Source organism: Tetrao urogallus (genome assembly GCF_951394365.1).
Source record: "Tetrao urogallus genome assembly, chromosome: 14".
Lineage (NCBI taxonomy): Eukaryota > Metazoa > Chordata > Aves > Galliformes > Phasianidae > Tetrao > Tetrao urogallus.
The window spans coordinates 4,405,770-4,433,380 of record NC_136827.1 but is presented as its reverse complement, the minus strand read 5'-3'; the positions used below and the strand labels follow the sequence as shown (position 1 = coordinate 4,433,380).

The following is a 27,611-nucleotide window of genomic DNA, read 5'->3' as shown; positions in this document are numbered from 1 at the left end:
AGGAATTATAAAATACAGATTGCCAGACTTCAAATGAAAGTGCACTGCCTAAATAAAGTTTTTTTTTTAAAAAAAAAAACTTTCTATTTATATAGTAACTTATAATGGGACTCTTTTGTCTATTTAGTTAATGGGTCATTAGAATAAATTTTGGCCTAACAGATCTTGTGTACTTGTGTAAATATTTGCTTGAATAAAGATGTGCATATACAAACAAGCATAGTGTGTGTGCATAAATGCACATGAGCATGCAAAATAGTTCAACTCTTCTCCCTTGCTTAAAGCTGTTTTGAAAGTCAACACATCCATTAATTGTTGTCAAAATACTTAGATCATATTGTAGTCTGCAACTGCTTTTGTTTTTTTTATCCTTCTGATATTTAGGTTACTCAAGCACAAAGTCTGTCTTTGGAAGCCCGTTAAATAAACTACAGAGGTAGCATAGTGTTTCCTAGCAACATCATGTCTGTAACAGTGATGCCTGCTTCCCTCTTTAAGCTAAAAGCAAAGTCATGTCCATTAATCCCCAGCTGCACATAAACTTCTCAGAGATTTTGCTAGCTCCCTACTGTTCGTGTTTTCATCTTGCTCATATGATGCAAAGTAAACTGTTCCTATGATTTAATTCTCTTCAGTGCTTCAGTACAAAGCCAACCTTGTGTGTTTATTCACAATTACTGTTTGTTTTTCATTTAAAACGAATAATTTTTTCTCCAGTATGATGCCTCCCCTCAGACATTTCTCATTTTGGTCATTCGAACAACCTGACAAGCCAAAGAGATAAAATAAATGCCTTGAAAATATGTTATCTGGGTTGAAAAACAAGTGCATTTTCATAGCTGGGGTATGTAATGCCAAAACAACCTTTCACTCCTTTAGTGAAGGAGGAACTGTATTTTTTAGTCCACAGTAACAGCAATGAAAACTCTTCGGATTTGTTTCTGTCTGTTGACAGCTTTCTCTGTAGAATGAACTGAATGATCTTGGCCGTGTTCACAGAGATCTGGTGTCTTACTTAGAGACATTTGGTAGAGGTGGAGCTGCTGTGTCAGTGTTACCAGTGGTATAGATTTGAGCACCAAGCAGGACATGTGGAAACTTTGGTTGCTGTTATCTATAGACAGTTTTCTCCACAGGACAGCTGAGGTCTCCATCCTAAAAATTTAATTACTCTGAATTTCTCAGGAGCCCAGTAAGATAAAGTAAGAGTGAATGTTTACCTCTAGTGATACCAGTGGTGAACAGCAGGGATGCAAAGCAGCTTGCTTTCCCACAAGGAAACTCTGCAGCACTGTGTAAATCAGTTTGGGGTCAGAAGAACTCCTCTCTAGCATCACCTGATCATAGCAAAGGCTACAAGGAGTAGGAAGAGACCCAAATTCAGAGCTCTGACTTTTTGAACAGGCTGACAGAAATGCACTTGTAGAAGGTTCCGTAAGCATAGCAGGCTAAATGAGCGATTTCTGGAAGGCTGCTCAACCTCTCAGCACTAGCTGTGTAAGTTTGACAGTTGTTCTTGTTCCTGGTCACCTGCAGAGGCCATGGGTTGCAAAGGTGACTTAGTCTTTCTCCAGTGCTGCATATCTGAAGTGGTGCTGCTCAGACAAAGAGAACACAGTTATTTGTTTTCAGGATGTTTCCCAGTGCTGCTTTCTTGCTTGTGCCTGATGAAAAGAGCGAGGGCTGCCCATTAGTTCCTCCTTGCCTCTAAAATGCCTGGGGAAGGGAATGGAGCACTTCATAGTCACAGCATGGGGTCACAGTGGCAAATGCAAAGGACTGTTCCAGCTAGACAATGAGACTCTGTAGGAGTCTGAGAGTCTGTAGGAGGTCCTTCAGTGACCCATCACTGGTACTGAAAAGAAAATGGAGAGTATGAAGCTTTGTGAGCTGTTTTGAGATGAAATTCACTGCCCAAGACAAAAAGCAATGAGAGACATTTATGTGGTGGGTGTATAGGTACCTGGCAGGATGAGACTGTATCTCCTAACTAGATGTGAGAGCTTGAATGATTGGGTTCCAATATCTGTTGTCAGAGTGGCAACACAGCCTTCTCCTCCTGCTCAGTCTAATTAGAAGAGATAGGAGAGGTCCACTGCAGGACTATCAAATCTTCTTTCACATCCGTAGACTTGTGTGGATTGGATGTGGTGTATCTGGAAGGTTATCAAGACCTCATTATCTTACAGGCTGGAATTTGATTTTCATGCCCTTCATTCCAAAGGGATGCTCGGTAATATACAGAGGCATCTCCTGAGAATAATTTAGTTGCAGGAAAAATAAAAAGCAGTCAAGTTGTTCTCTTGCCTGTGGACATTCTGTTGGAGCATATAAGCACCTCAGCAAGTGAATGTTTTTGTTCCCCGTTTAATTTTTGCTGGACACATAATTCCCATAGCCAATTAAAGACCTGTATCTTTTGTGAGTTATCTCTTCTAGCTTGTCTTTCAGAAAGCATGGCAGGTTGCATCATACTGTTCAGTAAACTCAGTGTTAAATAAATAGTCTTTTTAAGTGATTGTTAAAAGAGGAAAATATTTTCAATATCATTTACTGAAACTTTGTGTAGAGAAAGCTCTTGAGAATCATGCAGTGCACAATATAAATGGCACCTGAGCACTGAAGTGCTTGTTTCAGAAAACATTCCCCCTCTCATATATGTACAGAAACACACAGAAGGAAAAAAAACACAATCTTGCCAGCAGACTGCTCTTTCTATCTACTGCTTTTAACTCCAGATTGGAACATTTACAGGGCTCTTAGAACATAGCTGCTGTTAGGGCTCATTTTCCCACCAGGCTTGAACTAAGTCCCCACTTCTCCAGGCTAGCCCCTTTCCTGACCTTCCATCTCCACATCGCAGTCATGGCACTGGAGCAGGGCAAGTGTTTTTCCCACCAGCAAGAGCAAAACTTTCTGTATGCACAGTAATATTGCCAGCAGTGTGAGTGTGAGTGTGAATAAGCCCGCCCTGTACTTACCTGTCTCATTTCTTCCCCCAGATGGCTGCCCTGACTTGTGCAACGGCAATGGGAGGTGCACACTGGGCCAGAACAGCTGGCAGTGTGTTTGCCAGACCGGCTGGAGAGGGCCTGGATGCAACGTTGCCATGGAAACCTCCTGTGCCGATAACAAGGATAACGAGGGAGGTGAGCAGAAGTCTTCCAATTCCCCATCCCTAAAGACCAGAGGGTTATCCATACTTTCTTCATGAGTCATTTTACTTCAGAAAGAGTTTGGCTGTCATTATCATCAAGTGTTGTTGTTTCCCTCCTTTTGAAACAAACAGGGCTGAGCGCTCTGGCCTTGCAGAGTGCACTTCTGTTTGAGTTTCACTGCAGCCCATGGCGTTTCATGGGTGCTGAGTACAGACCGCCGGGACGGAACTTCTTCCTGCAGGCTCCTGGCACACGTGCATTGCAGAACAGCTTACTATGCCTGTGTGCACAAGCATAGCAGCTGATTTAGCAGGATAGCTAGGAACATTTTTGTAGCTCTGTGCTAGAGGCCAGGGTCATACTCCTGTGTGCACAGCTCATGTAAGTCATTGTAGCGTGCTGTCATATTTCACAGCTCATACGCCAGAGCTGAGTGAGTTGTGCTGAGCGATCATATATGGTAAGGTTCTGAAATCCCCATTCAAATTTCTCTCCTTTATCAGGAATACCTTTATAAAAAACAGAACTTATTCTGTATTTTACAAAGATCACTTTAGTTTATCTCTTTTTGTAGAGCCTTCCACTTTGTAGTCAATTATACTGACCTGAAAGCAGTTTTGAGAAGATGTGTCATTTAAATAAGACTGCTTGGTAAACTATCCCCTTCACCTCAAACAGCTTTTTGTATGTCTCATTGCAGTGTCTATGGTTTTCCTTGGGACTCTTTCACTTTTCTTTGACCAACAATTAAAGAGTGCATCTGTTGTTTGCTGATTAATAAATGTTTTACTTGAGATACTTCTTAAAACTGCAGATAAACATTTGACTTATATGAATGATTGCTTCTAAGGTAAATTTGGGTTTTAATTTTATATAAAATTTCACTGTGTAGAAATGGTTCATAACTCCAAAACTGAGGCACCATGATTTTAACCACACCTGGATATCAGCTGCTAGGTCTAATCTGTAAATTCCCCATCAGTTCCTTGGTTTCATGTGATCAGTACTGACGGGAATATTTTGGAAGAAGTAGAGCTGATTGAATTTCTGAAAACTGGAATTTGTTTTATTGGCATTACCGAATCTGTTACTCCTCTGTAAGAAACAGAATCAAACTCCAAGTTATATTATGTGGAGTCTGCTTCCTTACTTTGGTCCTTTAACTAAACAAGAAAACGCACTAAGTGTATTAGTGTGCACTGTAAGAAACTAAAAGCTTAATTGCTAATTGCTTATGTTTGCAGCTTTCTTAGCTTTGAAGATTATAAAGAAAAATTTGTAAATGAGTGTATCATCATATTTTTCCCCAAACAAGGAGTTTAGAAAATATTACTAGAAATACTGAGATAAGGTGTCTAAAAAAGAACTACAATATATGCATATGGGGAACAGCTTGTTTACTTATTCCAGGACAATATTCTGCATTTGTGAAACAGAAAGGCATGTGGGAATAATTATTTGACTACTGAGGTCATTCAGCTGATCCTCCCAGTTTAAAATTGCAAAATTCTAAAAATTTATGAAAGAGAAATCACTGACTATATAGAATATATATGCCATACAACAGATCTGTAATATTGATCACCACTACTTTGCAAGATGCATGGTTTCTGGTTCACCATGGTCACACCTGAAGGCTGTGGTGTAACTGAATAGCAGAATACTTAAGGGGAGAATTCCTAAGAAGTTCTCAGCACTTGCAGGTTGAAATCAGGGGCTAGAGAGACTGCTGCTCATTGCTTCTTGAGGGAGCATATGTATTCTGAACATCTGCACCCTTGTCAAGGTCCCAGCAACCTGAAAAGTCCACTTGGCCTTTTTTTCATGGGGATTTTATGATAAAGCAGAAATGAAACCCTTGTCTCCCGACCCTGAGATCAGTGCTTTAATCTAGAGATCATTATTGGTCTCTAGTAGTATCATCCTTGTCATGTTTCTGTAGAGCTTTTCTATAAGAGAGCTTAGAATCTGTTCCACACCTGTCCAGTGACCTGTTTCTTCAAACAGCAGCAAGGTGTATGTTAATAAATTAAAGCTGTTGGATTCAATCACTGTGTGCACTGGTGGTACAGTGAGCTGCACTGCACTACTCATCTGTCTTCCCAGTGTCTCTATGATTTTTTGCTCTTGCAGTTTGATGATATTCTGGGTTTCAGATTTCTTTAAGATGGCCTGAGACCTTCCCCAGTGTTCTTTGTAAGGACAGACTCATTGTCACACCCATCAGGGTGTTAATTGCTCAGTCACAAGTGAGAACTGCAACAAAACTCGAGACTGAAAATAACTTGCATCGCTTAATACTTAGAGTGGGGTTGTGCCTTTGCATTAAGCTGCTCTACGCTGTGTGGGCCTGGTTCACTGCACATCTGGCCAGGAGCACAGCCAGTGACCTCTGTGTTTATTAGTGCTAACTCAGGGGAGACCACAGGAGCATTCAGGAATGGAGAGGAAGGAAGGGATGTGTGCAGTGTGCTTCAACATGCACCTTTATGTAATTGTCACTGTGTCTAATAAGAAACAAATAGAATTAAGTTTCTTCACTTGGTGGAGCTGAGAACAGTACTGTTGGAATCAATTTTAAAGATTTAGCTAATTGCTGGAACCCCAACTTTCACATAACATGCAAGTTTACTGAATGTTACAGAAATCTCTTCTCCACACTCACGCTTTTCATTTCATTGAAACTCAACTCAGCTTACTTGCAGCCAAATGCTGAACTCATTTGCTGCTTTGTTAACATCTTTGCTCTGTTAACATTGAGTGAGTAGTTCTGGAGCTGTACTGAGTACACACAGTAGTCTTTCAAATGAAGGCAGGGTAGTTAAAACCACAGTATTTTGTCTGAATGAGGAGAGGTGAATATCTGTCTTTCTCTATCCATTTCATATTGCTAAAATGTAGTTGTTTCAGATCATCACTGAAATAGAACAATAACTTTTTGTCTACTATTCTTCCCCATGTGTCTGTGGATTTAACATATTTTGATGCTTTTTCTCTGTTCAACCATTCTTATTATGATTCTATCTCACAATCAGATTCAAAGGCCTTGGGCCAAGTCTTCATTTCATGGATGTCAAGATGATCATTGCCACTGACTCCAAAGGGACTCAGATTTGTCCTCTTTTGTCTTATTATGTGCCACAATGTGCATTACATACCGTAGTTCAAAAAGAAAAATGAAATATCATACTTAATATTTTCTTTCAATTTTAGATTAATGCCCCTTAGCTGGTTTGTTTCTAGAAGTGGCAGCTATTGAGACTTACAAATCTTTGTTGTGTATGAGATGTCAGTGCGTATTACTCATACAGATAAAACAGGATTCCAGAGGACAGTGTCCAGAGCTGTTTTCTCCTCTCACAGCTGTTCAAGTAGAGTTGTGCACGATCCGAGGCAGCACAGGCAATGTCACTTGTGTTTGTTCTTACCAGCACATCTAGATAAGTATTAATTGTGTCTGGTCTTCATTATGAAGATGTTTACAGTCACTAAAGGATACTTTGCTTAAAAAGATTCGGAGGGTCTTGTTTGTTCCTTTGTTTTTAAGGCAGAGACCTAACCAAAAGGTAACGGTGGGTGGGGCGTTTTTGGCACTGACTCACTTTTAAGATCCTTTTTATATTGACAAATGTTTCTGTTTCTTCTAAACATGTTTGAGTTATGCAGTTCACTCACTGTGACCATTTCTAAATCTAATCCCTTTTCTTAATCTCTCCCTCAGCAGTCTAATAGTTATTAAGCATCTTTTGGAGGGATTTGAAACTGCTTAATTTGATGACCTATAATTGTGATTACAATGTATAATCCCCCCAATAGACTTGTATAGCCCACTTAATTCATTGTAGACATATTTTAGAAAATTAAGGGATTAAAAATGGTATTTCGAGGAATGGGAGGAAAGTGCATTACTTATTAAATACATATTTCTTCAACTTATTGCATAAGGAAATCCCTGTAGGAGCGTATTTATACCCATCTTTTTACACTAACTGCTTTATAATAATTTGGTGGTTCCTGAATCGCATAATGCTTTTAACCTCTCAGAAGAGTCTTCCTAAATTGTGTATATTTAACCTTAAACCTTCCATTGCCTCAAGGAAAATGGGCATTAAGCAAGATTAAAAACAAAAAACAAAAAACCAAGATTAAAAAAAAATTCATTTTCTGAAGAATATTTTACTAGATGTTGGAAGCAGTTCATGCAAGGAGCTCACTTTTGAGATCCCTTTATCCTGATCTCAATGAGATAACCCACAAGAGGTATTTAAGGAAGAGCTCTGCAGGAGCAGCCTTGTCAGGAGACTCGTATCACCACTTAAGTTGCTCTTGCTAGGCTTTTCTTCTTCTTTTTCTCCCACCTTTTTCATCCTTTCAAAATTGTCATACTGATATTTATAATTTTTATTGACAACTCATGTAAATTATGTTATCTCAGAGAAAGAAAAACAGAAAACTACCAAAATTTTGCTAAATTGGTTAATTTAACATCTGACTGTGATGGAGAGAAAAGCCACAGGAAGGTTAAAAAAAAAAATCTGTAAAAGGCTTAAACACTTTCATTGCTTGTATCATTTCACAGTTCATGTTTCTCCCCAGAGTGTAATTTTGTAATTATCTGGACTACAGTTCAGTGGTGAAGAAAGGGAAGCAGCCAAAACATTATAGAATGCTAAGGTAAATCCATTTGGCTTTGTAAAGAGAGTTGTGCATATCTCAGAAGACAAATTTTGCCCTTCAGTTTGCTACTATATAGCTGTAACAACTCCAAGAAGTACAGTTGGCGGTAGTTCTGTTTGGCACAAAACATTAAAGATAATGAATGAGAGAAAGCCAGCTATCTGCTACAGTATGAATCTTCTTCAATTCAAGAGAAAAATACATTCCCAGTGAAGTTCACTGTCAGGACAGTGCACTTGACTGATTGAAAGGCTGTTTATTTGAGTTGTCTTAGAAAACTCATCTCTAAAATTAGACAGAAAGAAAATAGAGAAGTGTCTTTCTGCAATAAACATTTAGAAAAAAATTGCTTTTAGAGAATTACAAATCCTGTGACTCGATACTGCATCAGGCTCGTGACATTTAAGATAATACAAGTATTTCACAGCACAAAAGCAAATCATGTAATTTAGCTTGCCTCAACAAGCATTGCCTCAGCAGGGGTCTCTAATTCAGCACAGACAAAAGATTTTATGAAGTTCTCAATATAAATACCCAGAATACTCCTGGCACAGAAAGTACCTTCCCAGAGCCTGCACAATAGTCAGTTTTGGAGCATTAAATGTAATGAGTGGTTGAAATCTGTTGTGGATGGGGGCCAGAGTGAGTCATGTAGACTCAAGTATAAAATCTGTACTGAAACTAGACATTATATAAGTTTGACAAGAGCTAATGAGTATGCTCGTATGTGATTTTGTTAAAACTTCGTGTCAGCCTCTAATTGTCTTTACACACATTAGTCAGCTTATCCTCACGCTGTCCCCCGTGGGATGTGTTACTGCAATAGCACGCTCTTACAACCCACAGGGAAGGGAAAGCAAGAAATTTAGTGATTGCAGATTGCCTGGTTAAAAAGCACTGACTTAATGTATTTTAAAGGTTGTCTTATCACGGAGCCCTCTCAGTCATCTCTGCTGGAGATGTGGTTTGGAGTTGGAGCACCTAACCTGCCAGCATCCCCAGGCCTGAAGGTCCCCATGTGCTCAGTGCATGCAGGAGCTGTGCTGTGTTGTCCTGGGTGGGCAGGAGAAGGGGAACTGTTGCTCTACCACTACCCGAGTCCAGGGCACTTTAAACCTCACTGGGGAGTTTTTGGTATTCTGAGAAGAAGCCTGGGTGATTTTTTTTTTTCTATTTTATCACAATTTGGGATTTACAATCCAGTTTTTGTGGAAAAACAGCTTTGTTTCATGTTTAAGGTTGTGAAAATGTTCTGCCGTGTTCATGGTTTGCTCTAAAATCAATGTTACAATGGCATTTCACAGGGAGCCCTTCCAGCTAGGCTGAGCCAATTGAGGAGTAGGGCTGGAAGAGGATTAGAAGCGTTTCCTTTCTTGTTAGCACCAGGACTTCTGAGGAATTATTTTGAACAACGTATGCCAATATGACAGCAATTAGGTCAAGCTATAAAAGTGAAAATTTGAGTTAACATTAGATAAAAACTGGTAATAAGATGTACTGGGCTGTGGAATAGTCTATCCGTGGAAGCCATTCTGCATGCAGTTTTAGAGCTCAATTAAGATACTTCCATATTGGCAGAGGGAAGATCTATTCTTTTGATAATCTGATAGAGCATCTCTAATTCTTTCGCCTTGGGTATATTAATACTACACATAATTAAAATCGGATCATGATAAATTAACTAATTTGCCCTTAGAGTGATCAAAGGCCCTTTCACCCTCAGGGCTTGTTGGAGCTGCCACTCCCCCCTACACTCCATTTTAATCATAAGTCTGAAATGTTTATTGGAAAAAGAAGTATTTCCAGGAATTCCTCTCTGAAAGTGGCTGGCTCCTAAAGCTAATGAAGTGTAAGGATGCCCTCTGCTGAGCGTGTGCTCAGGAGTTTTGTTGGGAAACAGCACTGTCTCCTGCTGGGTACAGAAAGCACCTCCCAGGCAGCTGGCTGCCAGGACAAGGTGACCATTCCAGCACGCATCGTGAATCGAATCTGTAGTACCACCAGGATTTGACGAAGAGTAAGCACTGAGGAAATTAACTGGTCGGAGTTTAAAAGAAAACAAAGAGAAACCAGTAACTCAACTGTCAACTAACTTTCCAAAGAAGGATGTAGCACAATTTTGGAGTTTAAGCATCTGGAGATGTTCAGAAATTCCCTCAAGTGGTGAAGGAAAACTGATGTTTAGAGGTCCTAGATACTTTAGCAATAATATATATCACTGTTTCTATGGTATGCTTTTTTAGGCCTTCTAATGGTGTTCAGAAGCCATCTTGAAATGAAGCTGTGCGCATCATTTTTCTTATGTGATATTTCAAAATTTTGCTTTTTGCTGTGCGTTAAGCCTATGTATGATTAAGTTTTTGTAACCATTCAGAAAAGGTTAAAAAAAAAAAAGTGCATCCCCAATAACAGATGTGAAGTCTACAAGAGGAATCCCATGTCACTTAATTTGCTTCTGGAAAGATTTGGGAATAACTAAAGAACAGAGAGCTAATCTTGCGCTGCCAGTTTAAGTTAGATCAACATTTCTTATTTCTTCCCTGTAAGTTAAAGCCAAGTCAGGACTTCTTTGCATCTCAAACTGTTGGAGGAGGCTTAGCACCATCTTAACTCCCTCTACAGTGTCTTTCCTGTCAGAGTGCTGCTAACTTAAACTCAGATGTACGCGCTGTGACAAGCAGTGGTATCTCGATGAGGCCTATGGTGAGAATTTTGTCATTGAATTAATTGTATAAATAATTCAGCATGCCTGAGGAAATCTTGAAGATGACAACTTCTGAAATATATATTAAAAACAAAGTCCTGAATTCTAATTAAAATTCATGCTTATGGCAGTTTTCTCTAATAGAAGGTACATTTTTTTCTAGCCTCGATTTTAATCAACTGAGTCTAATGCAACTAAGTGATTGCACAACAGTTCATTAATTTCATGTTTTGTGGTACAGTATGGCTGGAGGAGTGGCCTGAGTGGAACCTCATGCAGTTCAACAAAAACTGCAAAGTGCTGCACTGGGAACCAGCAGCCCTGTTCTGTAGTGCATAGAGGGGCACCCCACTGCAAAGCAGCTTTTCAGTAAAGGCCATTGGACACAAGGTCAAATGTGAGCCAGCAAGGTGCTCTTGAAGCAACCAAAGCCAATGGTGTCCTGGGCTGGGTAGGATCAAGATCACAATTTTCTGTGATTGCAGAACAAAGGCATTACTGAAGGTTTTTCAGTGTATGAAGGAGGTTTCTCACACTGAGACTCACCTTGAGAAAGTTTGCAGCAATATATTTAAAATGGGATAATGATCCAAACAAGTAGATCATGTGTATATTTACATTATAATACATGAAATATTCCTCTAACTGTATGAAATTGTGCAAGTATGAATTCCCATAATGCATGAAAACCTTCCTGCGTGAAACAGCTCACGCGCAGGTTTCTCCCTGCTACGGAATGGAGATGTTTTTAGCCTCCCAGGTCCTGAACTGGCAATTCAAAGCAGTGTGATTGCCTGCTTGATTGTTTGTGAGATAACAGTAAGATTGGCAGTGACAGGGTAATTTACTGAAGATTGCAATGTCAGGCTATATCCAAGGGGGCTTGCTAGCATAAAGATGTGATTCTCATGACTGACAGGACACTGAGATTGATATGGCAATTGAAAGTTCATGGTGTCGTCAGAAGTGTTCGGTCACAGCAGCCCATAATCTGCTGCGTGATGAGGTCATTACAGACATAACACACTCACCTATAATAACAGGTGTAGCAAAAATACGATGCAGCTGTAACAGCTAAATGTAAATTTGTCAGAAAGAGTAATTTATATCCTCTATTTTGTTTCTGCTGTTACTGCTGATAGGATTCTCTTCACTGAGAGTCGTCTGAATAAAAGAACTGAGTGGACTAAATAGTGGACAGCTTTAAGTTCATAGTTTTAGAAGTGCCACAAACCAAGAAAAGAGAAGAATGGCAAGAAAAAGATTCTCGGAGCTTAGCAGGGAAATCGCCTTGAGTTATAATCTGAGGCTGATGGGGTCTTCACAACGATTGCATAAAACAGGTGGAAAACAGACTGCAGCAAAATAAAAATAAAGATATGTACCACCATGTTGGAAGGGATTTCAAGATGAATGGGGCTCCTAATGTGAATAGGCGACTGACCTTAAAGAAATCTATAGCTTTTACAACAAGATAGTTTGTCTAACTTAAGTTTCCTTAGTGGGCTGAATGAAAAAATTGTCAGTATACCTTGGCAATTTTGTTCTTAAATCAGAATCAGTTGTTTCGGGCACAAACAATCTGCTGGAAATTCGGGTTAATTGTAAAATAAGAAAGTTTCTTATAGCTGATTGTTGTTTTTTTCCCCTTCCAGTTATCACTCTAATGTAGTGCTGGTCTGCTTGGAAGATCTTGAAAATAAATGAGTTGTGATCTTTCTCTAATCTACATCTGTCAGCTGACCTTCTGGAATGGTTTTTCTTGTGTCTGTGATGCACTGCGTGCCCGGGCTGTATCTGTACTCAGCAAATGAGACTGATGTGCCTTGCAGTGTCTCTGAAAGTTTACAGACTTGCAGATTGGATGCCTGATTTTTGTGATTTCTCAAAAGTAGATGAATGAATGTTTCTAAATTCTCACAGATAATAATACTTCAAAGTAAACAGTTATTAATTTACTAAGCTATTAAGTAGAACTCCATTAAGAGAAAACATTTAATTTAAATAATGACACGAAGGGAAGGGATGATGCTGGAATTTGTTACCATATGTGATAAAAATAATTATGATTCATCTGCCTATGCAGATTGGTATCCCTATTCAGGATTGCATTTCAGTTCCCAGTGGTTAGATTATAATTATTTTTAAAAATATTTCTTAACAAATATTCTTCATGGAGAAAGTAATGTGTACTGTGATGGCTGAGCCCACTGGTTTTGTGGCTGATACTTACCCCAAGCACATGGCCGAGTTCTCATTCAGATATTTATGAGAGGTGAGTTGCAGCAGAATTCCCTATGAATTACCAAAGTGGGTGCAGCATAATTTTTGTTTTCATTAGGCAAGGATAACAATAACTTGTTTCTCCTTCCCTCATCTCCCAAGATGGAACAAATGAAATTAAATGTCATAATTCCTAGGCCAGCAAGTAAATCAAAAACTTTGTAAAGCAATCATTTGGAGAGATTAAAAAAAAATCCTTTACTCCTTCCGCTATTCATTTTTCCTTATTTCGACTCTTAATGGATTTCTTTGGGCTTGATTCTCCTCTAACACAGGTGTAAATTAACTTTAATGATGTTTAACTAATATACTTTATGAAAGTCTCATCTCTGTTGTATTTCTGGTTCAGTTACCAGTTTTCTGGCACAGAGATGCTATGAAGAGTGTGCATTAACGTTTTCTCCCAGTGCCTTGAGATGTCCATTAGATTTTTTTGCTTGATAGCACTGTGCAGCTGAATGAATCTTGATGATTCTTGCCTTTCAGATGGCTTGGTTGACTGCCTAGACCCAGATTGCTGCCTCCAGTCTACTTGTCAAAACAGCCTGCTCTGCCGGGGTTCCCGTGATCCTCTTGACATCATACAACAGAGCCATTCTGGTTCACCAGCTGTGAAGTCATTCTATGATCGAATCAAGCTCTTAGTGGGGAAGGACAGCACTCATATCATTCCAGGAGAAAATCCCTTCAACAGCAGGTAGCAAGCTATAAATATGACATTTCATCTATGTGGTTGCACTGTATGGGAAAATTTCCCCCAGAGCTTTTGTTCATCTTTTTACATGAGATGCTGCTTTCAGGTTCTTCCTGTGTTTCCATCTCAGCAATCAATTCCATTGAGGGTACTCTGTTGCAATTTATATTATTGCTTTTGTTTTATAACACTTGAGTTTTATTTGCATTTTAACACACTGGCAACATCTAGAAGCAGGTTTCTTCCACTCAGCAAGAGCTGCTGAGCTTTATCATTTATAAAGACTGCAGTGTACAAGAATGGAAAGTGCACTCTTGTTGTGAGTTTGAAGAGATCTAAATAATGCTGTAATATAGTTTTAATTGTAATTACTAACAAAATTAAATTTAATTAAAAAAAAAAAAAACAGCTGAAAACACCCATCTTACTTAATTTCAAGCAGTTAACTTAGAAATAATCAAGCTATTCATGTATGAATGTTCTAAGAATTACAAATCTAGCCTGAACAGGAGCTGGCTACTTCAGAGCTGAGACTCTTTTGAAAAAATCCTGTTAGAAATTTTAAATTCATTAAGTTTTTAGTGTCCTGAGTTGCAGGGGTCTCAGTTCTGTTTTATTTGCACCTCACATATTTTAGTATCTCTTTACATGTAGCCTCTTAAAAGACTACAAAAAAATTCTGTGGTATACTTTACTATAAATGAACACAGTGCTTCATACAAGCGTGGATAGTACAGTTAGAAATAGACATCAGAGCATCCTGAGCATTTCAGAATAACAGAAGAGGCCTGAAAACAACCCTGGTATTACTGGTGGAAATGAATATGTACCTCTGATATGTACACCACTTTAGAAATACATGAATAGGGGATAATGCAGGCCTTCTAGCTGTCCCAGAACTGAACTAAATTTGTCCATTTTTGGCAAAACACAAACCACTTTAATCTCCTCATCCCACAGCTTGGCCAGGGTCCAGGAATCTTTGCTGTCAGGTCTCTGTTTCTGTCGGTGTGCCTGAAGCCTGCTAAGGGTTGTGCGCAGCTCCAGCCCTGCCAGCGCAAAGCCGGCTTGGAAATGGGCCTTTTTGTTTTCTGTCTCTGTATAGCTACCAGTCAGAGGTGGTGGACTATGCCAGAAGTGCCTAGTGCTAGTTAGTACAGAATACTGTACACCTGCAAAGCTCAGTGCTGTGGTCCTTCTTGCAAGGCGCTTCTCCTTTTCATCTCTTTTTCTCGTGCATCTTCCTTTTCTCACCAAGCTGCCTCTGTCAGGATTGGGAAGTGGGAGGAAGGGAGCCAGGAGAAGGAGTATCCTCTCCAGCTATGAGAGCAGGGAGAGAGGCAGGAAGAGGCAACTGTGCCAGGGAGCAGCAGAGCAGGGAGGAGTGGGGCTGCTGTTTCCAGGAGGCTGGAATCCAGCAGTACGTGCCTGCTGCATGCTCTCCAGCAGCAAAGTGCTCTCAGAAGAAGTCTGACTGTGCCCAATTGTACAGGAATGACCAGTCTTCATTCCCTTTAGTTGAAGCAAAGTGGGTAGCCTGGTGGCTAAGAAAACCATTTATTCTGCCGGTGCATAACGCGGGCCTTGTGACAAATCCCTTCTGCAACTGAGAAAGTGAAAAGCAAGGATTACAGATCAGGAAGCAGTGCACAGTGTACAGAGGTCAGTCACTCCCTAAGATGAAGGTTCATGGACTGTAATTTGGATAAAATGGAGATACACTATTACACCATATTTTTAAAGTGTACGAGGCGTCCACAGATGGTTGTAGCCAGGCAGGGAATTCTGAGAAGTGATGGGTCATCACTGCTCTGGGACTTCAGGGTCACAGCTCTGGTTTAGCTGAATGTGAGGTGGCAAAGCCTCTGCAAGGCCTCATTAGACAGTTGCATCTGAGGTACAACGCAAGGGAAGGCATCAAGTCCCATTCCATCTTTACAAGCCTCAACGCATAGGTACACATTTTCTTCATTTAAGTAAATAGAGAGAGCTGGGTGATCCTGTACTATCTTCAGGTTCTAATAAACCTTGAAGCAAATTGAATTTAGAGTAAATGAGGCACATGTGTTCCACTGCTCGGTTTATAAACACTGTAAATGTTTTCATAACTAACTTTATTACCTTTCATTATTTTCTTTTCAAGTCTTGTGTCTCTTATAAGAGGCCAAGTGGTGACTACAGATGGAACGCCTCTAGTTGGGGTCAACGTGTCCTTTGTCAAGTATCCAAAGTATGGCTATACCATCACTCGTCAGGATGGCATGTGAGTTTGCTTCTTTCATTGAGTACCTATTATTTTATGTAGTATCTCTGCTGATTAACAGATGGTGCAATCTATTGGAGCCATGTGGTACCATGCATTTCATTCCTCCCAGGGCAAAGAGCTAATAAGTAAACACAAAAGTAATTTTTCACATGGCATTTTGAATGCTAAATGAAAGTAAATATGAAAAGGCTGACTTCTGATAATGATGTGTTAGCAGTCACACTCACTTCAAATAAATTGCTCTGTATCTATGAAAACATTTGTGGACTACAGTAATACCCAGCTGAGAGCAGAAATATTTTAGCTTAAAATGCAAGGCAGAAGAATGCTGCTGGGGAAAAAAGAAAGAAGAAAAGTTGCATCATTTTAGTATAATATATTTTGTTAAAAGTCCCAGTCTGTCTCTCTCTCTCTCTTTTTGAAGATCTGCTATATTTTGAGTTTCTTCAGGGGTAGAATATGCTCAAAAGATTCTAATTGACTGTATTTAGACATTCTCCTGCTGTGCAAAGATGAGCTTTTTCCCCTTTGTATCATTTGATTTGAAATGCACACAATTTCAGAAAAATAAAAACTGACGTGTCATGGTTTATCTGGTTTACTGGCTGTGGTAACTAAAACAGTATGTTTACAACACATACATTGTAAACGTTTGCCATTTTTTCTTTCATACAAAGAGTTGAATTACTTAATATGAATCAGTTGAACTATAGAGTATTTCACGTCCACATTCCAGAGTATTTTAGTGTTAGAATTACAGCATAACATTATTGATTTCAGTGGTTTAATGCAACATCAGTATGTGTGCTGAACTCATATTTAGATCTAAATAAATTATCTAAATCATTGAGTAATTTGTTACATTACTATTTACACGAAACAACTGATAATCAGTTCTGTTGTCAGAACAACCTTGAATTATTTCATGCCTTTAGGAAAGATTTCAGAGCTCCTGCAGAGCTCCACGTTTCTGCTGTGATTTTGCAGAGGCTTGGGAGTAAATATCTAATCTCTATGAAAAATGATAGAAACAGTAATTCTGGATACAGTAATTCTTATCACATTTGTTGAACAGAAACAGCTAAAGTTTTCATTATTATTCTTACTGCAATCCGTCCCATTACTTTTCTTGATGGACAGCATCTGTTAGGAAAGGAATAATTCAGTGCCCAGCCCAGTGTTAACTTGTTTTCACTGCTGGTTCTATGGATATGGGGGACATGCAGTAATAAATGTACTGGTTTGTTCTTTTTTTGGAAATTATTTTAATGCAGATTTTATAATGTATCAGAACATTTGTCCAGATGGCTACAAATTGCTGCTTGCCTTGACTGTGTTTCAGTTGGTCATTTTGCTGCCAGAGATTCACATCCAATGACAGATAATTTGAAACAGGACACTTAAAACATATATATTGCTGTGACATTCTGTTAGCCAAGAGTGTTATTACTTGGATCATTCAGTCTCATTGCCTCTAAAGCCTGCCTGTTTTTTTTAGGTTTGACTTGGTTGCGAATGGTGGATCATCCCTAACTTTGCACTTTGAACGGGCCCCATTTATGACTCAGGAAAGAACAGTATGGCTGCCTTGGAACAGCTTCTATGCCATGGACACACTTGTAATGAAGACAGAGGAGAACTCCATTCCCAGCTGTGATCTCAGTGGCTTTGTCAGACCTGATCCAGTCATCATTTCATCACCACTGTCAACTTTCTTCAGTGATGCTCCTGGCCGAAATCCCATTGTACCAGAAACCCAGGTAAGAACAGAGGGAAAGATACAGAAATTGGTGGTCAGGTGCTACTGTTGACATAAGCACTTGCCACAACCACCATTTGTCTCCTGGAGTTGCTACAGCAAAAAGCTCTGTAGAGTTGCATTCATTCTGACAGATAACAAGTTTTCTAATGAAGACTGTTGTAGATATCCTATGTTTTTGTCACCCAGACTCGTTTGTCTTTGACTACCTTGCACCTTCTCATTATCGCACAGTATATATCTGTATTTCAATTGAAAGCTTACATGTTTCAAGGGAATTTTACAGAGGCTTTGCTGTATGCTATTAAGCACAGTCCCAGTTTCTTGTATGCTGTTTAGGACAAAGGAAAACTTCAGTTGTTTTCACTTCTCTACTCAGTTAATATTTACTTTGTATGAATTGCTGGTAGAAATTGCAGGTTCCTTTAGCTGTATCTTCTTCTATTCCCCTTGCACATAACTTACAGTAAAACTGTTTGTTCTTATTTTGCTGTTGCAGTGGATTCTTACAAATAAATGTGTTTGCAGACACCAAATAATATTTTCACCAGAAACATCAGCTGAACTCTGTCACTGCATTGAGCTGAAGATACTCATTACCAGTAGTAGAAAGTCATTAGGTCATAGGAATATTATTAGCTTAGAATAGTATCTGCTATTCTAAGAAAACAAAAATTTAAAAAAAAAAAGCCACCAAAGCAGTAATGTAAAATGTTTGATCTTTTTCATATTCAGGTTCTTCATGAAGAAATGGAGATCCCCGGCACAAGTATAAAGCTGATCTACCTGAGTTCCCGTACTGCTGGATATAAATCCTTACTTAAGATCATCATGACTCAGTCACTTGTGCCACTGAATCTAATCAAAGTTCATTTGATGGTAGCAGTAGAAGGGCATCTATTTCAAAAATCATTTCAGGCATCCCCCAACTTGGCTTATACATTTATCTGGGACAAAACAGATGCATATGGTCAGAAGGTTTATGGGTTGTCAGATGCTGTAGGTAAGTCAGTATATACAAGCTCAGTAGCTTTCCAAACACTTACAATTTTGTGTAAGAAAGCTGCAAAGATTTTCTGTGAGAAGCAGATATAAACTTAGCAGTTCTTGTCTTCCTTACACATTTTACTCGTGCATCATGTTCCTTTTATGGATTGAGGAGCACATTCAGAGGGTCTAGGCTACCACTGTGTCTATGTTGCCTAAACAGCAGCTCACTTAGAAGTTTTAGATCAGCCAATGGAATAAGCTGGTCGCAGGGACTGAGGTGAAATGTAGTCCATCGCTGTGCCTTTATTTTCTTTCAGTTAACAAATAAATCTTGTGTTTCAAGTGAGTGGCATTCTCCAGTGCTTTTGGCATCTCCTGCATGCTATTATTACAGCCTCTTGTAGTATATTTGAAATGAAATAGTTCTCCTAATGTTGTTCAATCTAGCAGTACTATAGCTCCTTTTAGTTCCTTTATTTATAGATCTTGGTTCTAGTGGGTGGGAAAATGGGTGAACATCACAATGTTTATAAGTTTTCATTTTCGTTTGAATATTGAGAAAGATTTTGCTGTACCATTGCTAAAAATGTGTATTGGAGTTGTGCCAACGTAGAATGAAAAATTTGCTTAAATCGTTGTTCTCCATATTTTTCTAAAATCTTTTTTGCTACAGTTTCTTTCTTATATTCGTGCATGAAATATTGCTTTCCTGAGTAATGCTTACAATGTCTGTGAGTGCTTGAAGCACACACAGTTGTCACTGCTCCTTGGTGTATGGTGTGGAAAATGAACACAATACACGCTGTGAACATCCGGCAAATTAAGAATTCGATCTTGTCCTGTTATCTGATGGGAGAATGTTATTAGTATCATTTTTTTAATTATATTTCCAAAGCGGTCACTTCCCAAAGCCAGCTGTTCAATAAAAGGGATCTGCTCCCTGCAGAGTACGTGTGAATGAAGCTTAAAATTTGTGTTTAGTGAAAGATCTGAATTTAATATTGTAGATGAAAAGAGGGAAATGTAATCACGTCATCTTTTTGAGGTTACTGGGGACTGGAATGATGGCCCATTGAATGTGCCTTGGACATTTAATTCAGTGTTCAGCAGGTATATGAGATTTTTTTATTTTTTTATTTTTTTTCAGTTTCTGTGGGTTTTGAATATGAGACTTGTCCCAGTTTGATTCTGTGGGAGAAAAGGACCGCGCTACTGCAAGGATTTGAACTAGATCCTTCAAATCTAGGAGGATGGTCTTTGGATAAACACCATGTACTTAATGTCAAGAGTGGTAAGTCAGTTAGTTCCACATGTTTTCTGGGCTATATGGAGTTCTGACTGTGAATGCTTCTTATTTATATTATCTTTACCCTTTGAAAAATGCAATTTCTTCACTCTTTTTGTTTCATCTTTAGCTTAGTAAGGAATGGGACGTTTTAATTGTCAGAAAATTTCTGTATGATTTCAACAGATTTTTTACCCTCCTGCCAAGCATTGTTTTCTAGAAGTCCAGATCTTCATCCTCTGTTCAGTTGCTCATTTATTCCCCTGTAATTAGTTTCATATCCATTCCCAGTCCTCTTTGTTTGTCCTTTTCCATTATAATCTGAGGTAGGGTTTCAAAGGAGTACGAGACTCTTGTTAAGATACTGATTCTTGTCTTTTCCTTTTGACACCTGTTGTGGTTTTTTTCCTCACTTTAAGTATCCTAAAATGAGTATTCTTAGACGTCACATTTTCTCAAAGACTGCTAAGGAGTTGAATGCTTGGTAATACACATTTCGTTTCATTCCTGTAGAGGGTTTTCTGCAGCTTTCCTGCTCCTTCTTGCAGGAATGCTCTGCATCAGCAACTTGCACAATATATTATTGTTCAAGAAATCTGAAGGAGCATTCAGAACAGGCAAGATCAGGCTATTCAAACACATTTTTAAGTGCAGCAGATCAAATGCTTCTGAGATGGCCATTCAGATAGAGCATGATATTCACTGGTGACAACAGTAATGGCAGCTATACTTGTCCCTGGGGAGCCAGTTACTTTATGTTAAGAGTCACACAGCAGTATTTCCAAAAGAGCAATAAATGTGGCTGACTGTTTCCAGCCAGATTTCTGTAATCTTTGACGACATTGAAAATGCCCATTTTGACAGAATGCACTCCTTTCTTGGAACAGATATGTACTTTTAGAATAATATGTTTAAAAGAGAAAACCCATCTTAAAGGCCTTTCTGGAAACCTAATAAGGAACTTACCACTAGCTCCCCTCTTGTCTTTCATTAGTGATCATAGGAGCTCTTCCAGGAGTTGCGTCTTTAATTTTCTGCACTGTCCTCTTTTCTGTCATCTCCATTTGTGCACGGAAAAACTGAGAGGTGGACAGAGAAGAGTAAAGTTAATAAAAATTCCAAACAAAATGCAACACAAGAAACCGGATTCAGAGGATCAGGGTGTGCTAACAAGTGTGTATGTCCTCTGTGCTGTTTGCTTCCTCACTCCATAGTTATTAAAACTGCCTGAACCACTGTGCCACCCTGTAGGGATGTATGATGACATTTTCTTTCATAATGAAGACCAAAGTACTGTGGGTTTAAGCTTGGATTTGTGTTTGTAGCTGTATATGTGTGTGTTTTTAACAGAGAATCCTCATTACACCTTTATTGTTTACTCCTGCAGACCTATTTCACTGTTTTTGCACTGCTGGAGAGCCAAGCATTGAAATCATATCACTGTTCAGACCTTAACAGCAGCTGCTGAAAGGAGAACTACCTGAAGTCACCTGTAACAAATGACTGTAATAACCACTTCTCCTCCTGTCTGTTATTAGGTATATTGCACAAAGGCAATGGAGAAAATCAGTTTCTAAATCAGCAGCCAGCTGTGATAACCAGCATTATGGGGAATGGGCGCCGAAGAAGCATATCCTGTCCTAGCTGCAATGGTCTTGCAGAAGGAAATAAGCTTTTGGCCCCTGTAGCACTGGCAGTGGGAATTGATGGAAGTCTCTTTGTTGGAGATTTTAATTACATTCGGCGTATCTTCCCATCCAGGAATGTTACTAGCATACTGGAGCTGAGGTAGGTGTTGGGACTCCGATTCCGTAGCCTGTGCTTAAATCAGCCTTTACCATTGTTTTTATAATTTTGTAAAACATTATCACTGTCAACCTATTCAAATTCCAGTGGAGAAATGGGGCACAGAAATGCAGAGTTCAAAGTCTATAGCTAATCAGAGCGATGCTTATAGGGAAGGATGAAAAAACCATAGTGCACACCATCTTATTCTCTCCTGGTGGTGATTATTTGAACACAGTCTTCTTTCATTTGTATATGTAATTTAGTTTTATTTGAAAAATGCAGAATTGACTGCCCTTAGGTATTGAGCCACAGTGATAAATAAAGAATTAACACTCTTAGGAGATTAGAAAGGAGGTTTTCACATCAATGATTTTGAGATCCACTTTCCCACTTCTTTCCCTTTCTTGTAGGTTTAGTTCTGTAGGTTGGCTAGTACAGTAAAAGTTGACATACAGAGTCACTTTGCACCATCAGAATTCTTTCTAAAATCTTATCTCTATTCCTCTCAAAACATTGAGATTTTGGCACTTTTCAGGGAGGGCATGAGTGTAGAGTGTACCACTTCACCCATTTCTGTTTCATCTCCTTTTTTCGTTCCTCTGGTAGAAGGAAGAGCTATTGCTTCCAACCATAACTCATGTAACTGTTCTTTATTGTTGATACACTACTGAGTATTCGGCAGAAAGCAAATGAGAAGTGGCTTGCATTGGCTGTCCTCTGATACTTCTGCAACCCGCTCAGGCAGTAGGATCAGTGCTCTTGTAAATAACTGCAAAGCACATTGATTGGATTTAAGTCATTAGCCTTTTTTTTTTTTTTTAATAATATGAGCAATAACCAATACCTCTTCTTCTACTGTGCTTTTATTTTTTAATTAGTGGGGAAAAATGCAAAGTTAAAGAGCTGTTAGGGAACAGGAGGCCTAGCTCTATTTCACACCTTTCTCCCATTCATGTCATTCTGTTGATGTCCCTGTTGTGAATTCTGATTTATATAAGAGAAAAGAATCAGACTTGGGCCAAATCAACTCTGAGATCACTGACACCTGCCTACACACCATCAGGCTGACTTACTCTCCAGAGGTTTTAAAAAAGTACAGGTTAAAACAAGTAATAGATCATCCAGTGCTTTCTGATTGGCAGCTGGGGATGGACCACAAGAGGTACCTGGTGTGGCTGTATGACCTGCTATAAACATTTCTATCAGCATACACTATAGTTCTGCATTACATAGAACATGCTGATGTTTGGGTTTTTTTTGAACTAGTCCGGTTCTGCCTAGCTGTCTGGTGAATAGGACTACAGCATTATAGGTGAAGAGAAACATTTTCAAACTAGCATAGTTACTGGAAGGCATTTATGTCCATCTCACCTCCAAATGTCAGTCACTGACACAGTTTCTGAGCAGTTTCTGCAGGTCTGCAGCATTGCTAGTCTGAGAACTTTGGTTTCCACCTAGGCAGGAGACAGCTCAGACTTTTCAGAATGTGTGAGGGATTATAGGAAAGATATCAGTAAAGATGAAGATGCCTATCTTCCATTTCTGCTGTTGTCCATTTTCTCTTTTCTTTTATGAAAATCTGTTTTCCACAGTGTAGTTTCTTTAGCTTCTTCTACAACTATTAGCAATGAGCAGTGAATCTGTTATGTTTTGAGTACCTGTTGCACAGCTGCAAATGACTTGGCACCCAAGCTTTTAGGATCTATGGTGGTATTTTTACCCCTTGTAGAGAATTCGGTAGGGTCCATTCCAGCAATCATGTACAGAAGGAGTTGTGATTCAGTGGCCATTTTAAATTCTGACTCAAATGGCTTTAATCCCCCAGCTCTTAGGCATTTAAGTATAAACTGGAGTGAGTCTGCAGCAAGTATCAAATATAACATGCAAATAGTGCTTTCATAACTATTTCAACAAAGTATATTCAACAATGAACATTGGTACTGCAAGCTGGGGGCTGTGCCTTGAGTTCTGCAGGAATCATGCACCTTGCTCCTTTTTTCAAAGTGTATTCCTAAAAAGAAATGATAAACACAGTGCAGCACTGTGGTGTGGAGAATGTATTGACTTCCTGGAAGCAAAAGATTCTTTTGGCTTGTTTCTAGAAAGTAGACTAGGCATCAATTAATGCTACGTATCTCCTTTGTACAGTATTTTACTGCTCACTTAAAAGATTTGGTTTTTTTAACCTAATATTTGCTTTGATTGACTTAAATAGAATCTAGATAAGATGCTATAAAGTCTCATCCAAACTTGTCTTAAGCGCTTTTTTAGAGTCTGGGGGAATAGAAAAAAAACCTGTGTAATAGAAATTTGTTTAGAAATAGCCTGCTAGAAAACTGTTTTGATGAAAGAAGTTGCCCATAGCTGGCAGACAATATCCTAATCCCCGTGCTTCCCCATTCCCACGTTTATATTAAGGAAACTGCCAGTTCCTCTCCCTCTCAGCCCTCAAGCTGCGTATATTTCCATTTGAAAACTCTTCCAGTCCTCAAGAAAGCTTTTGCAGCGTATATGGGGGTGGGGGATGAGGGAAGGGGTATCATACCAGGGAACTAGCTGGCAAGTGGATTCTTCAGGCATTCTTCATCTGTAAACCAAGATAAGGCTAGTGCTGAATAGAGGTACCTTCTCCTATGTCCTTTTGTAAAATAAAACAAATACTATGTTTGCTTTACCATCTATTCTTCAGCTAACTGTTTGTTCTTTTTCCTTCTGTTCCCTTTCTATAAAGAAATAAAGAGTTTAAACATAGGTAAGACATGAGCTCTTTCCCATATAATTTGATATGGTTTGTTTGCTTCATTGTGTTTGCTTTTTGTGTTGTGCTTCTTGTGTAATGTTATGTTCTTCATGTACCATATATAGAAACATTTTATGTGCTAATTGTGTGTTATGAATATGATAAGCATTAGCAATTACAAAATGTAGTCAAAAAGCAACAAAACAAGTTAAGACAGTAATTAGAAACTTATAGTAGAATGCAAGTATAATGAACCCCAAGCTAACTTCTACATAATCATTTCTCCCCGCTGTCTATAACTGGTCCAAATGGTTGAGACAAACTATGAGAGCAGTTCTACAAATGCCAGAAAGTTTCACAAAAGCACCGATGACTGGAAATAGGTCAAAAATGCACTTTCTGGACATCAGCGACTCCCTGAACAACGTCCTTACTTATGAATTAGTTTCTGTGTCGTTCATTGAATACATTCAACAGCTGGTTGTGTGAAATCACTAGAAGGAATCACTGTATGATTTACAAGGGAGGAGTTACATTTCTGGAGGAGTAAAGATTTTTCCTCTTGCCTCACATGAGCACTAGGCTTTCTGGATGGGAGCAGCAGAGCAGCATAGAAAATACTTATGCCTTCTTCAGTGCCATACGCCTTCACCCTGCATAATACCAAGGGCAAGAACAAGAGAAGCTGTTAAAAGTTCTTCCGTACTGTTCTGTCCATGACTTTTTTAAAGGTATTCTTTGCTATCCTTCCATTTCTGCTACGTAAGTTAGATACAGAAGATAGTCTGACTAAATAATGTAATTTCCTGTTCACAATGTGTTTTGGTATATGGAGTCTAACTCCACTGAATTCTTTTATTTAGATGAATTCACAATTTGCTAATGGTTATTGGTGATGCTGGAGGCTTCTCATTTGCAACTGTAAGCTTAGTTAATTCTTCAGGTGCGTAAAGATTTGCTCTGAGCAGCTTTTCTTTTTTGGTTATATTTCAAGAAAAGCTGTTGTAACACTGTTTATGCATGTATGAGAAGAGCAGCAACCAGGAGCTGGTGCTGCCTGTACTTGCTATCAAGCTCCAGGCTCCCTGGAAGATGAAGTAAGGTTGCAAATTGTAACTACTATGCACACTAGGGAAGACTAGAGGAAGAGAGGCTTCTGGGCAATATCAGATGTTATGGAAAGTATTTTAAAGCAAGGTATATTCCTTCATTTCCTATAATTCAAATAAAAGATTGAAATGGTGCTGAGAAAAAAGACGCAGAAGGTGTTTAGTTGCTTAGAGGCCAGTTTGAGAACTATGCACTGTTCATTTATAAAATACATCCCTGTTTGAGGTAATACTTTCTTCAGTTTTTCTGCGACTGTGGACGCACGCCCACCAGTTGTCTTGTGCCAGAATTGTTCAAATGTGTTTTGTGGAGCATCTTCCACTGCCTGTTCCCTTACCAGGCTCAGGAGCAAGAGTGAATAGGCAAGGCTAGCAGCTGCACTGAGTTGTGCCCTGCTCTGGAACAAAAGCTATCGGCCCACACCCTGACAAAACTGCTCTGAGGGAGATGCCATACACAAATACAGGACGAGCCCCATGGTCACATCAGTGCCTGCAAGAGAGAAGAGGGAGATGAGCCCACATTCTACCATTGCTCTTGACTGATTCCTACTTTGCACTGTGCTGATAGCAGTGGGACACACCTAAGACTAGCTGTGGGCAGAAGGGAGGCAGGGGCATGCTCATGAGAGGGCAGGCACAGGCTGGCAAAATCATATCTGAACAGTACAGAAACCTTTCCTGCAGCTCACAGGGCTGCAGCAAGGGTAGAGCAGCTCTCAGAGACTCTGCTGAAAGCACCCCAGTCCAGGGGAGTGCCCTGCCTTAAGCAGGCAGAAGATAGGTAAGGGCATCTCCAGCCTGTACATGCCTCTTCCCATCTCAGCAACACATTCTGGAAAAGACAGGCAGAAAACATTAAGGATGACAACACAACAGGCCCACAGCATCAGTGTGTAAGCACTGTCTGTTCTGCTGCTGTTGCAAGGCTTTGACTTAAATTTGGGTGTCTTTGCAAAGTGATGTATGACACAGCACTAGTGTCACAGTGAAATTTCTTCCTAAGTGCCGAGGAGAAAGTGTGATGAAAGTAGAGCAGAATTTCAAAACAGTGAGTAATATGCAGGTGTTTGCATGGCTCAGATACTTGGGAGTGTGAAGAAGTGGAAGGAAATATTTTGCTATGTGGCAAAGATTAAGCTTTATTTTGGAGGGATGAGAAGGAATGTGGTAAAAGTGTAGTGAAAAGGTGCAGTCTGCTGCTGAAGATAAGGAGAGGAATTTGGAAAACAAAGAGATTGTGCTCTAATTTCAAGCATGTCACTAGTCTCCCTGTATAACCTTGTCTGCACCACTTAACCTCTCTGTGCCTCAGTTTCCTCCTCTGTAAAATGGGTCTAATACCCATCTTTATAAAGCACTTCGCAATTTGTGCATGAAATAAAACTGCCAAGTATTTTTTGTTTATTGTATTTATTCATCTCTAATTTCTACACTCCTAGACTTCAGCAAATGGCATTTCCTCTGCCTATTTAAGTTTGATCAAACAAATCTCCTTCCTGCTTTCCACGGTTTTAGAACTAATTGCTATTGACCTAAAGTCCTGACATGTCACAGACTGGCATAGAGGAAGATAACTGTAAAAAGTGATATTGTGGGGCCTCCTCATTCCTCCAAATGTGCTCATGACCACAGAAACGCAGTTGTCTTTGTTACTGATAATCATCTGCCAGATGTGCCCTTACTGTACCTTCCGCGAATCTGATCAAGAAATGGCTTATGTCCATCATAACTTATCACTAAGTATCCTCACTCTTGGAGATGGGCACTTTTGCCACTTGAAACTAGGAGTGTGGATATTTGGAGGCAGATCTCTCTGGTTACTGGTAAGTAACCTTCATTATTTTTCTTCCTGTCTTCATTTGTCTTCTATGTTTTGAAACCACCATTGACCTTATTTATGCTCACCCATAGGCACCAAAGGCTTAGAAATTCAGATCATGCTTAAAATCCAACTAAATTGAGTTAAACTAGCCAGGCAAGATTTTGAAAATATTTCTGCACTGCAGTTCAGTGTGTGCGAATGTATATATATCGCTTGAGATTGACATTTCTCAATTTGCAGATGATTTGCTAAAGTAGTTCCAAAATGTGACAAGCTGTCAAAAAACATATATCTCATATGAGAAGTAGCTTCCCATATGAGCACCTGTTCTAA

At 39.3% G+C, this 27,611-nt stretch overlaps 1 protein-coding gene across 6 annotated transcripts in view; it reads left to right on the top strand.

Annotated features, from left to right (window-relative positions):
* Positions 1 to 27,611, top strand: part of TENM2 (teneurin transmembrane protein 2) — a gene marked incomplete at both ends in the record, with an annotated part of 471,616 nt that overhangs the window by 423,380 nt on the left and 20,625 nt on the right. For 5 of the 6 annotated variants that reach the window (XM_079542339.1, XM_079542338.1, XM_079542337.1 and 2 more), the window contains 8 exons: positions 3,003 to 3,149; positions 13,309 to 13,519; positions 15,660 to 15,779; positions 17,281 to 17,542; positions 18,277 to 18,544; positions 19,679 to 19,822; positions 21,355 to 21,604; positions 24,336 to 24,356. In XM_079542339.1, the coding sequence (XP_079398465.1) occupies positions 3,003 to 3,149; positions 13,309 to 13,519; positions 15,660 to 15,779; positions 17,281 to 17,542; positions 18,277 to 18,544; positions 19,679 to 19,822; positions 21,355 to 21,604; positions 24,336 to 24,356 (1,423 nt within the window). The remainder of the gene's footprint in view (positions 1 to 3,002; positions 3,150 to 13,308; positions 13,520 to 15,659; positions 15,780 to 17,280; positions 17,543 to 18,276; positions 18,545 to 19,678; positions 19,823 to 21,354; positions 21,605 to 24,335; positions 24,357 to 27,611) is intronic. The other variant, XM_079542340.1, reaches the window with a different exon arrangement.